Source organism: Toxotes jaculatrix, chromosome 21, assembly GCF_017976425.1.
Source record: "Toxotes jaculatrix isolate fToxJac2 chromosome 21, fToxJac2.pri, whole genome shotgun sequence".
Lineage (NCBI taxonomy): Eukaryota > Metazoa > Chordata > Actinopteri > Toxotidae > Toxotes > Toxotes jaculatrix.
The window spans coordinates 9,072,919-9,085,596 of record NC_054414.1 but is presented as its reverse complement, the minus strand read 5'-3'; the positions used below and the strand labels follow the sequence as shown (position 1 = coordinate 9,085,596).

The following is a 12,678-nucleotide window of genomic DNA, read 5'->3' as shown; positions in this document are numbered from 1 at the left end:
TTTTTAAAGTGTTTTTTTTTTTTTTTTTTTTTTTACGCGGTACTATAAAAAAGGCGTCTTACAACCAAAAATCTCATATCAGGTCAACCACAGTTCTTTTGTAATTGTGCACAAAATATTTGATTCGTGAAACGTAGTCGTTTGGGTTAACGGTGTTTAGTCTGGGCAAAGATGTTATAAAAGAGAAGATAGAAATCCGTCTGTGCTTTCTCGAGTGGGACATATCGCTTTTCTGGTGTATGAAATAGCGTTTTATTTCACATAGCGATAAAAATTGTTATGAACAACGGGTAATCTAACTGTTATATAATGCGCCTCTCGTATATTTCTAATAAAAAAAAAGTTTTCCTTGTTTTATTTTTTGAACAGGTAACTAGACAGCCACAGCACGCATGCGCGAAGAGCAACAACCGCAGAGCGCACATAAATCAACGGCTTAAAGGTTCTTAAAATGTGCTGAGGGCTTTTAGCTGAAGCTGTGCTGCTTTAATGAAACTGAAAGTAATAAACAAGTAACCGGGTGAAATCTTTCGACTGCATACTTGTCACTGGCAGAGATATACGCTGAAATCCAAACTGTTAAAAGACAGACGTGCAGTCTGCTCTTCCTAAGGGTATTTAAGCAAAGACGGAAGTAATAGACGGATGACTGCTTCGCTTCGCTGTTTTGTGTGTCTGGCTTGGGTCGGAGCGGTTGGTTTTTCAGGAGGGAAACTTTACAAGGTTTAACGGGATTTGAGCACCATTAATTCATTTCGCTTAATTACCAGAGCCAGTGCAGCCATACTGAAAGGTAGGAGTACACTGTGATTACGGAACATGTTAATTTTGTCGTGTATCATGATATTTTACCCGCTTTGGTTTGCGCCATTTTCGCTAGTTTGGTAATGCACAAATGTGCGCCTTTTAGCTCTGGCGTTCTTTGTCTCTGTTTTTAATGGGTTATTGTATGGTTTATTCCTGTCCAATATTTCGCATCCTTGTTTTCTATTTCAGCCTTGATATTATTAAGCATAAGTAGAAAGGCAGCAGTCACTTTTTTAGCATCCAAAATTGTGTCCAAATCAAGTGCAATTGCGCATTTTTGTGCTGCATCAGGCCGTGTCAGACGCTAACAGCGCCAGCGCCTGTTGGGATGTAGCACGATTCTGGCGCACATGAGTTAGCTTTCAAGCTAACCGGCTAGCATGCTAACCGTATAGCTTTGATACACAGTTTGTGAACGTTGGCGTTGACAGCACGTTTACACTAAAGCTCAACGAACATGAAAGAAATGAAACGTTAATGATGTCGTTTCCTGGGTCCCGTTTTAATTTTTAAACATCGGGAGCGTAAAGAGTAGAGAAAGCGTTTTTTTTTTTTTTTGGTAGACATGTACCACCACCGGCTAACTTGGCTAGCCCTGTTAGCGTTCAATACAGGTCGATTTAAATGATATCTTTGGTCGTTTTACTTGGAAGGTTGATAAAAACTGATTTGCGTTATGTCTTAAGTTGAACGTAAATTTTAATATTGAGAGCAGCGCCACTGCTGTAAAGTTAGAAAATACTAAGTGGGCAGTTATTAATTGTTGCTAGGACCGCTTTGTTGCTTTACCTCGCTGTCATTATTTCCAAAGCATCGTTGCTATAGAGATCGTTAGACATTCCAGTGGAGGGTCTAATTAGAGCTTCTAATGAGCAATTAAGTGCACTGGCAACACCGTGGTGTATAGCCACCTCTGTATCAAGACAAGTTAAAGTGAGTACAGTCAAACCATGTCACATGCTGCACCAGGGAGAGAGGTTCAGTAGTATTTAACTACAGTTGAATTCTGGTGATTTAACAGATTATCACACGTTCAACTACAGAGGAAGAACTAATTAATTCACTTGAGCAGAGAAGAATGTGTATTGGAAGTTCTGTATAGATATGCAAATGTAGCTGATTATTGGAGCTCAATACATGGACAATGTCACATTCTCTAATACTGTAATTATACTACTTCAGATCTTTTTATGAAAGGTAGTAGATTACCTTTCATTCTTAGTATTTGTATTCACATTGCTAGTATCACAGACTCATGTTGATTGAACCCCTTATGTTTGAGAAGCTCTCCACAAATCAAACCTGTTTAAACTGAGCCAAAATTATGTTTGTTTATAAGAACATGGAAGTATGTACGTTGTCGTGCTGTAGTTTTACTGTTCACACCTCTTTGCAGAATGTGGGTGTTTATATCATGTTGTATTTAGGCTCACAGAAACTACCAGAATGGGCCCAAACCATTAGCTCAGCAACTAAGGATTATTTTTGTGAATTAATCTAACATTTTTTTCCCTTTTATTAAATTTTCATTTTGTAATGTGTTAGAAATTAGAGAAAATGCCCATCCTAAACCTCCAACATTTCATTTTTATCTACTTGTTTTGTCAGACCAGTCAAAAACCCCAAGATGTTTGTTGTAACATTGATTCAAAGGAGGGAAAAGCACTAAAGTTTGGTTGTGAGATTGTGATCTGCAAATTTAGGGGATTTTTTTTTTTCGCTTTATAAATGACTTAATTGACCAGCAGTTACATATTATTGATCTGACATTCTTTCATTACAGGAGTTCACAAATCATGTCAGGCATTGCATTGAGCCGGCTTGCCCAGGAGCGCAAGGCATGGCGGAAGGACCATCCCTTTGTAAGTCATGTCTTTGAAGATGTATCATTTCTGAAAGTCTTTCTGAGTTGTCATTATGTTCACCCTGTAAACACTGATGTCTTAACTGTTTGTACTCTCCTGTTCAATTTTTCAGGGATTTGTTGCTGTACCAACAAAAAATCCAGATGGAACAATGAATCTCATGAATTGGGAATGTGCTATTCCTGGCAAAAAGGGGGTAATGTGTTTATCTGTTTGCATATGGAACATCTTTGCTTTACATATCAGCCACCGCTAAACGGAACACAGCGAACTTGATAAGACAGTGGTGTTTCTGCAGCAGATGCAAAAGAGCATGTGTGGTTTTAAATATGTTCTGTTATATAGTTGTAGAGGTATGTCTTGCATCTCTTATTGTGTCAGCATATGTGGTTAATAGCAACAAAAGTACTGAGCCAAATTTGCCATGAACAAAAGGGGTGTGAAAATCTAATCATCCATAGTAACAGCCTGAACAGCCAGCCTGTTGTTAAAACTGGAAAGAATAACAAGGTCTTAAGAGTCATTTTTGGTGGAAACTTATGTGAATATGACCTGAATGTCTGTTAAGCTGCTCTAACGATTGTTTCTCACCTCAGACTCCATGGGAAGGAGGCCTGTTCAAACTGCGCATGTTGTTCAAGGATGACTATCCTTCTTCACCTCCAAAATGTGAGTTTCAGTGTCTGACCTGTGACCACTGTAAACGCAGCTGTAATTGTGATAGTAGTGTTTTTTCTGTCCACCCAAGCCATTTCTGTCCACCTGGCAGGTGTACAGTACAGTACATTTAGCATTTCCAGACATAGCTTCTGTCCTGAAGCTGGCATTCTGGCTTGTTTGATTGCTAACTGACAATCACATTAATGAAAACAGTTAAGCCTGATGTTTGAAATGGCCCACATGAGCTCAGCAGCATAGGAATCCCCCCCAATGAGACTCCATACTCTCCTTGCCAATGTGTCAACTCTGAAAACTCTCTGTAATGGCCATTGCAGTTGGCACATGGCCAAACTGAATCATAGATCTCTTCAAACAAGAGTTGAAGTATCCTTAAAATCTCTTTTTTAAACTTAACCAGAGTGTGCTAAAGGGTGAATATAATTATTTTAAGGCAACGCTAGTCAAAGTAGTTACCTGTGTTCGAGATTCCTCCTCTGAGCAGGGTTGGACCAGATTGACACCTTGGCTTGAATCACCTGCATTGTCCCCTTCAGCACAGAAGCAAAAACATTTTTCCTCCTCATCATAATCTTTGTTTTTAAAGGTTTGTCAATGACTTTTAAACTTTGCAAAGGTTGTTGATGCTGATCAAAAAGCAAAGGTCGCAATTTTATCCATCCATTGTTGTTCATAAGATGATTGTGATGTTAATTGGCTTTCACACATTCATCCATTTTACTTTAGCATTTCCAGTGACAGTGCATTTTACCTAATGCACAGTGGTGGCCACTTTGCGAACAAAAGCATTACATTGCCACTATGGGTGCACACAATGCCAGGGCACTGTGACGTACAGTTTGTGTAATAGCTCGGCTAATAGTTGTGGTGTCTGAATGTCACATTAAAATAATGTTACGGCAGTGTTGGCGTGAACATCTGAAGCTGCTGCCTCTGGTGGAAAGGTTCATTCCGTTTACACTGCGAAAAAGCCCAGTGACATTTGTGAAGTTTGCTCATCTTGTCTGATGTTTGTAATGGATCCGAACATAAGTGCACTTAACATTTTATTGTGTTTCAGGTAAATTTGAGCCTCCACTCTTCCATCCAAATGTGTACCCATCAGGCACAGTATGCCTATCTATTCTAGAGGAGGACAAGGACTGGAGACCGGCCATCACAATAAAGCAGGTTTGGATGGCACACCTCATTTACATCACTGGGCTTTTCTTTCTTTGGTTTCCTACTGTATCCCTAAATCTAATTAGGTAAATAAATTCACACACAAGTAGATTCAGGTTAGCTAATGTCTCAGAATGCCCATATCACTGAATTTAAGATAACTGTTTTAGAAATCATGAAATATGAATTTTTGAATCCTTTAGTGAGATTTAACCCAAATGGAAAAAAATAGAAGAATAGATGAATTGCTTATTATAACATCAATTTGTCTTACTGGCTCATTTATCCTACAGATCTTATTAGGTATCCAGGAACTCCTAAATGAGCCAAATATCCAGGATCCAGCCCAAGCAGAGGCTTACACAATCTACTGGTAAGTGATGTTGGATTTCAACCCTTCGTCTTTTCAAACATGATGTTGACATGTAAAATTTCTAGAAGATACACAAAGTGAAGTGTGTCTGAAAAGGGCCAAGAAGGTGAGAAGTCACTTGAGGACTACACTACCATAGACATCTTGAGGTACCGTATTTATCAATACACCAGGAATCTATCATCCACTCCCAAAAAGGCAGCTGACATCAACATGTTGCTCAGTGGATTTTTTTTGTTGCACCCTGCCAAAAGTAGATATATGTGGTCAAAAAATCCCACACCAGGCAAGTTTAGTCAAACAAGGTCCTCAAACGTGCAGATCTCATTTTATCAGTTCAGTCACTGAAGTGGACACTGAATTTTCTCTTTTTCCTCTGTCATTGAATTACTAGTCCATATGAGAACACAACGACACATGTGACTCCAAGATTTTGATGATCAGTGATCAATAGGACAGGCAACAACAATCTTACAATGTGCTCTTGAAGAGATGGTCCTGAAAAATAAATTGTAGTGTTCAACGTGGAAGCATGTTCAGGGACCTTATGACCTCTGAATGTTTCTGTTAATATTGCTTGTATGTGTGTGCATACTGGAGTTCTGGATGGGTTTTATTTGAGTGAATGCGTCATGTTTCACATATTATTTTAATCCACACATTAACTATAAAGTGGCTGACTGCAAGGCAGTAAATTCTCCAGCACAGACGTCGTTAGCATCGCATCTAAAACCTGCAGAAGCTGCAGGACTGCCCGATCCTGAAGATATTGATTTTAATCGTGTCTACAGGATTAAAAATAATCTGTCCGGGGTCGTTTAAAAAAAAAAAAAAAGAAAAAAAAGGTGTCCACTTTTACAACTTGAAAGGAAATGTGACAAAAGAGAAATCTGATTATTTTTATTTTACTCTGCTTCGTGGTTGGAAAATACCTCTTGTTTCTGATTTGAGTAAGGGATCAGAACACCATGATAACTGCTATTTTTAAACCCTTTGCAGCCAAAACAGAGTAGAATATGAAAAAAGAGTTCGAGCACAAGCCAAAAAATTCTCCCCCTCGTAAGGGCGAAGACTTGCTCCGCTGCAGCAGAAGGAATGGGTTTAACAAGAATCACCTCCCCGCTCAGCCTCTCAATGAATGTGCTCCTCTCACATCGGGACTTGCTTAAAGACTTCTATTTAAACTCCACACATTCTGTGCCATCCGCTCTCCTCTGACCTATCTTTTTTTTTTGTTTTTTTTTTTGTTCTTAATTGCCGGTTGGCGCATAATGCTGGGAGGGGATGGGTGCTTCAGCACCCTGGTTATTTCTTTTTAAACATTAATTGTCTTATGTGGTGCAAGGGACACAGCTCGGTACCAGTTTCATCAACTCAGTGCAAGCTGGCTGTCATCAGTGTTCAAGGAAGAAAATGTCTTTTTGTTTTATTTTTCCTCTTTCACAGGGTCTATTCCTTTGTTTCTCCCTTTATTTTCCATAAAAATTAATGTAAAATTAGCTTATTTCATTGTCAGTATTTCAACTGCTGTATAATGAATGGCACTTTTATACTGTTGTATCTCACTAGTGTCTCTAGATGGCTCTGTCTAATTTTCTTTCCCAGGTTTTCTATTCGGCATGCTGTAATATATGATAGAATCTGCTGCCTTGGCTGTCTTTTTGTTATTCAGAGTGTTTGCTATGGAATAAATAAAAATGGCCACAATGACTAAGGCAGGTAGGCTTACTTCTGTATCAGACTTTAAGGTTATATGGTGCTTTGTTCATGTATGTGTTGGCGTAAATAAAACTTTCTACAAAACCGTTTCATTTTCTTTATTACAAAAATATACAAGCAAGATCAGCTGAGCTATTTGTTTTGTTTCAGACTAAACAAACAGCTCAGTTATAAAGAAAAAGTACTCAAAATATATATTTCCCTAACGTCTGAGAACAATTTGCAGGTCCATTACAGCTTTGATGCAAGCAAAAGGGTATTAAGATATTTTATATAATTTGTATTTTGCATGATCCTGTGAAAATATTTTACAAACACGTACAAAGTGTTAAAATGGCTAAACACTACTAAACTAAAAACAAAAGTAAAGCATTTACAGTAACTGAAGCTTGATGTAGTTGTGGTTTTTGAAGGATTACATTTCCCTGTGTAGATGTGTGAAGTTGAACTTTTGTGTCAAACATTAAAGTTAAGTTTCACATTATTTTACTGTCTGGTAACAACATACACATCATTTTATGTTTCCTGAATGGCTCTGATAATCCCTTGTGGGCAAGATTTAGTTGACAAGGTCTCATGGTGGTCTGCTGTGGCTGTTCTAGTCTGCTGGAAGGCGCTCAGGGTGCAATACTCGTTACAGTACCAGGGAGAGTCCTTATCCAGAGATGTGTCACTGCAGAGCCAACACCCTGAGTCTCCCTCAGCAGGGCTTCCTGGCTGACAGCTCTCTGAAGCTGGCAGTGAAACCATGGTGCTCACAGCGTAAGGGATGCCCAGGAGAGGCGAATCTGGGTCAATAATGTTACTGTATGCGCTGCCCTCCACCAAGTGGTGGTGTAACTGAGGCTGACTGTCTTCTTTGGGGACATCTGCACACTTAATCAGGACGTCAATTTGGAGTGATTCCTCTGTTTTCAGTGTGTCTGACGTGTTTTCATGCGTAATCACCCAGCTCTAAAATTATAGTCATGGTTAATGACATTCTCATGAGATAATTGCTGGTATTTTATGTGGCAAGCTTAACTTACTTTGAAATCACCCTGGCAGTCACTGTACAGGGTGTGGAAATATGGTTCTGGAGTTGGGATAAAGGCACTTTGCCTCCATCTGTAAATGAGGAATATAAAGATTACATTATAGTTTTATTTGTTTTTGGAAAATGGCATTTGCTGTGCTGTGTTTGGGGATTCGAAGGTGGAGGAGATGCTTACTTTTTAACAGGAGCGTAGCACAACAGTAAGACGAGTGGTACCATCACACATAAGGGGATGAACACCTTCTTAGCCAGTTCAGGATTGAATGTATTTGTTGACAAATCTAAAAAAAAAAAAAAAAAAGCAAAGTTGTGGGTTGAAATGCACAGAAGTTTAGAACACACGTTTGGTAACACACCGCTGCTTTGTCATCAGTTTTCTTTCAAGCTGTGGAAGAAATGTGTACTTTTACTGTGTGTTTTTGGGGGGACTCACGCGTTGCAGCTGACTCCGTCTTCCAGTGAACCTCAGAGGACCAGTCACTCCACTGTCCCTCATAAAAAGCCTGATTAGGACTGGACCGTACTCTGGCAGCGTACTCGGTGTCTGGCAAAAATATATTATCATCCACAGAAAAGTTTGTTCTGTCTGTGTTAATATGGTGTGAACTCACCTGGAGGAAAAGACAAACAAGGCAGAATGTAATGATACTATGCAAAGGAGAGAAATGTCCTGTATGTCCTGCTTATTTCTAAGTTTCTTTTTTCCAGCATCTGTCAGCTGTCAGTCTTATCATGCATATCCCGTCAATGACTTTTCTCCACAGCAGATATTTTTGATGTGTCGTCGTAGCAGGGAAAGCACTGTCAGCTGAGTTTTGGTAATTTGATTAAATGCATTATTTATGAATAATATCATAAATCAAGCCAGTCCTGCATTATTGTTTCATTTCAAGGCCCGGTTTTGTAGAGGAGTCCTGTGGCAGACTCTCATTGTACGAAGAGAAGCTTGTTATTGTAATTAACAAGTTTATTTGGTCATGTTTACTGTGACAGAGTGGAACAGAGACATCATTATATTCTTAGTTAAAGTAGTTAAATGTGTCCTTTTCTGGCAGTCAAAATGTCTGAGGTATGAAAGACCCGTGAGTCAAGTAAAAGCCAAGTTTCTCAGCATGCACAGACCATTGCCACACTGATGTCGACAGTGGGCAGTGGTTGTTTGATAGTTTATAATCTGAAAAGGAACAGAATTAGGAACAGAATAATAGATTAAGTTGCTTTTTGTAATTTTCAACTAAAATATTTCCCAAGAAAAAATACCCTGTCGCCGCCGTTATGTTTGTCTCCTCTTTTGAAGTAATGGAGCTGATACTGGAGGTTGATGACCAGATTGGTGTATGGTTCGAATTTCTCATAGGTGCTTTTCCAGGTGAAGTGGTGTTGACTTGAGTTGTGGCTGACTGAGAGGCAGCAGGGTGCGTTTGGTTTAACTGATGAGAGGACACAGCACAGACAAACATCACACACCAAAGGCAGGTTTTTAAAAAAGCTAGACATCTGTGAATCTGTTCTCTGCGTCTGGTTGTGAGAACAAACCAAAATCATTATGTTCCTCACTGTTTGTTGAAGGTGTGTATTTGTCATCCAGGATGTCACAGATTTCAGATCCATCTCTTTGGTTGTGACAGAGTGAGATTTCAAAGGTGTCTATATCCGTATAGGGGTCAAAATAATCTTCGTCATCGAGCGTGGGATCAGATGTTTTAACAGAGCAGAAATAATCCTCACTGGTCTTTGTGAGCGTACACACAAATGTCTGTCTGCGTGATGAAGAATGGAGAAGCAGTAATGAGAAACAATATCATCGCATTTAAAGTTATCCGTCATTAATATGCATCATTAAAAAAAGCGACTCACTGGTAGAATGTTTTGAAAATGAGCCTGTAGGAGCTGTTGCTGTCTGAGGTGTTTTCTAAAGATGCAATGCTCAGGGTGCAGTTGATTGTGGACAGGTAATCATTCACACAACAAAGACTGTGGTCACCTAAAAAAAAACAAAAAAACAATAAATAAACAGGCAATGTTTTATTTGGGCTTTTGGGAGTCACTGTGTCACTGTGTGAATGTATTGTATCCCTGAAATGACTTGGTTATGCTAGATATCAGGATGTTAAACTACACATATGTAAAAAGAACTCAAACGGATTTTAGTTAAGGATCCCTTTGGCTGGTGAATACCCTCTAAACTTGAATGCAGGCTTAAAAGATGGGCTCACATTTTTTTCTGGCAGCATTGTTTTAAGTTTGGCTTAAAGCAGTACCATATGTACATTGAAAATGGTCGCCACAAATGGCCACAAATTAAGAGGGCTTCACATTAACTTCAGAAAAAAAACTTCAAAGTGCTTTTAAAAAATATTTCCCCTATGTCTTTGTGTATTTCTTCTATTAGCAAGAAGCCCCCCCCTTTCAGTCAGTACTATTAGTATCCATGACTGATCACTTATCATTACATTTTAAACTGCAGATCTAAAACTAGTTCTTTGTTTATTAGAACATGAAAAACCTTAATTGATAGATTGTTTTAGGTTTTTACACTTTACATTACACCACAACTCTCCAGTGATAAATATCAATAAAAAGACATCAATACAAAGTTATAGTTTCCCAATAAGAAGAAGGCATGTCATCCTTCTCACCCAAATCCATAACTGAGGTCCTTTCCAATCACTTAGTGTATCAGGTTTTTAAAAATACTGGCAGAGACACAACCTGTGATACGGTGTCCGTGCAGACAGCCAATGCTGGTAGCCACAAGCAGAAACGCAATCAGCTCCATCAGCTGCAGCCTCGGTGCAGAACTGCTCTCCATCGTACCAGCCAACCCAGACACAACCTCAGCTGAGAGGACAGAGATGTCTCGATTAATTCATGCTGTTGTGAAGCTCTTGTAAAAACAGTCCTTAATGAAGACTGAGAGAGGGAGGTGTCAGTTGTGTTTAAACTTTGATAGCTATCACTCATGTTATGGTAGGAGAGGATGTGCTTTTTCAAGACAGCAGTTGTAAATGTGTGTGAAGGGGGTGAGGCTGTCTTCAGTCATACTGCAGCAGAGTTTGGTATGTCCTTTTAGAAAATGTGGTTAAGCAATAGTTCATTTATCAATACTACACCCACATTTAAGGGATTTAAATAGCAATTCATACACAGAATCTGAAATGCTCTGGGTCTAGATGTATTACCATTCTGCTGAGATATTTCACAGTAATACTGGCATGCATCAAAATGCAATCTTACTGTATCCTTGAGATTTTTTCATTTACAGTAATCTGCCAAATAGGCACACAGCTAGAGGACATACCTATCACCACTGTTGTGAGATTCATTTTGATCAGCTGCTGAGCTGATAAGACACCGCAACATACACAAACAATGGAGAAGCAACAGGTGTCACATAAACTGTATGATCACTCAACTGAAATAAATCTGCAGAGTAGGAGGTCTGTTTTAGTAACGTCTGCTAGACATTACATTCCTTAAATCATACAAATTTAAAATACAAAAAGAACAATTACACTCAAGTGTCCCAAATATCACACTGTGAACTAAAAAATAAAATAAATTGTTGCACTTTTTTTTTTTTGCATAAAGATTTTACATCAGAGATGTCCACTTTGAACTGAATTTACTAAATAACACGCCAAAGTGACTTACACTGAGGAATCCCAGCTGTGAATGTATTTTAGCTTCGTATTATCCAGTTGATGTTGGTGGATTGTTTCTGGCTACACTTATTAAATAAGTGCTTAACATGCCAACAGTAAATGCCAGGATTCGCTCCATGCCATTGCTCTCCTTTGATGTGATTTGGTGTCATCTGATTTGTCAAAATATGTAGGACACAACATTTTGGTAATTCTGTCTGGGGTAACCTGAAACTGGAGTAACATTAATTATTGAGCAACCCACAAGAGTGTTGTGCAACCTGTAGTGCACTGACAGGAGATGGGCTGAATGTTTCTTGTCTGTTGTAGTGATTCTGTAAAAAGATAACATGACAGTGAAGTCCATGTCTTCCTCTGAGGTTTGAGATTTTGTTGATTTAGAGTTCGTAAACACACTAACTTGCACACTAGCAGACTGCGTCTCACTGTGTTGTAGATTGTGCAAGGTGCATGAAGTAAAGTTAGCAAGAGAACAAGAGAGAGTTATCATCAGAACGCCAAATGGAGTGCCAGCTCCGTTTTGTTCTGGCTTTTTCAGTCTGATAAGGGCAAAACATGAATTATAGTTAAATTCATTTTGCAAGACTGCATGCTCACTTGTGGCCAGGTACTGTTGAATTAGAACAGGAAATAAGTAAAGTCAACATGCTAACATGCAGATAGTCTCAGTTTAATTTGTGTTTTCGCTTTCAAAAATATCTATGTCAGTGTCTATTTACCACATAGGCTTATTTTATTTAGTTGAAACCACAATGACTTTCTACCTTCTCATGTGAAGCAGCTTTAACTTGTGTTGAAAACGTGCTTGAGATGAGCAATGAAGCTCATGAGATGAAAGTATTTTCAAGTCTTTATATTGTGCAAGAGCAGATACTCTGATACAGCTGCCTCCATCTACAGCTCGCTGCAGTTCAAGTGCATCTGATATGAAACATTTTTCAGTTTTCTGTGGTTCTGATAAAAATGCTTCCTATTTTATGATAAAGACTTTAAGACGATAGTAAACAGCTAAAGATGTCACGTTTGGCTGACATGTAATCTGATGGATGAAGAGGGGAGGATCGCAGCAGCGTAACGCTGTATTTTTCCAGGGCTTTGAAAATTCCCCTGCCAGTTAAGATTCTAATTTTGAAAAACAAAATGTCAAAGAAAGACTTTTTAATATATAAGTTCAGTAAGTAGACACAGAGGGACATGCAGTACAGTGCCACCTTTCTGTTTAAAAGAACAATTCGCACACGTGCAAAACTTTTTTATTATCATTCAATATTTCACTGGTGGTGTTGACACAGTTGTCCTCAAGATTTTAATTGCATGAGTCCTTTAAACATCTGGCAAATGTATAAAGAAAGACCATTAAATTAAATTGTAGTG

General features: G+C 38.7%; 2 protein-coding genes across 2 annotated transcripts; one reads left to right on the top strand and one right to left on the bottom strand.

Moving 5' to 3' along the window:
• Positions 1-523: 523 nt before the first annotated feature.
• ube2ib (ubiquitin-conjugating enzyme E2Ib) lies at positions 524-6,693 on the top strand. Its single transcript, XM_041067290.1, has 7 exons — positions 524-793; positions 2,591-2,669; positions 2,785-2,868; positions 3,269-3,341; positions 4,411-4,520; positions 4,805-4,884; positions 5,884-6,693. The coding sequence occupies exons 2-7, from the start codon at positions 2,604-2,606 to the stop codon at positions 5,945-5,947; spliced, it is 477 nt and encodes a 158-aa protein (XP_040923224.1). The 5' UTR covers positions 524-793; positions 2,591-2,603; the 3' UTR covers positions 5,948-6,693.
• Positions 6,687-10,554, bottom strand: LOC121201451 (interleukin-21 receptor). The gene is made up of 8 exons (XM_041067289.1): positions 10,352-10,554; positions 9,497-9,623; positions 9,197-9,399; positions 8,900-9,069; positions 8,073-8,250; positions 7,815-7,920; positions 7,632-7,710; positions 6,687-7,557 (listed from the first exon to the last, which is right to left on the bottom strand). Exons 1-8 carry the CDS (start codon positions 10,449-10,451, stop codon positions 7,120-7,122), a joined length of 1,401 nt encoding a protein of 466 aa, XP_040923223.1. The 5' UTR covers positions 10,452-10,554; the 3' UTR covers positions 6,687-7,119.
• Between the last annotated feature and the right edge of the window lie 2,124 nt (positions 10,555-12,678).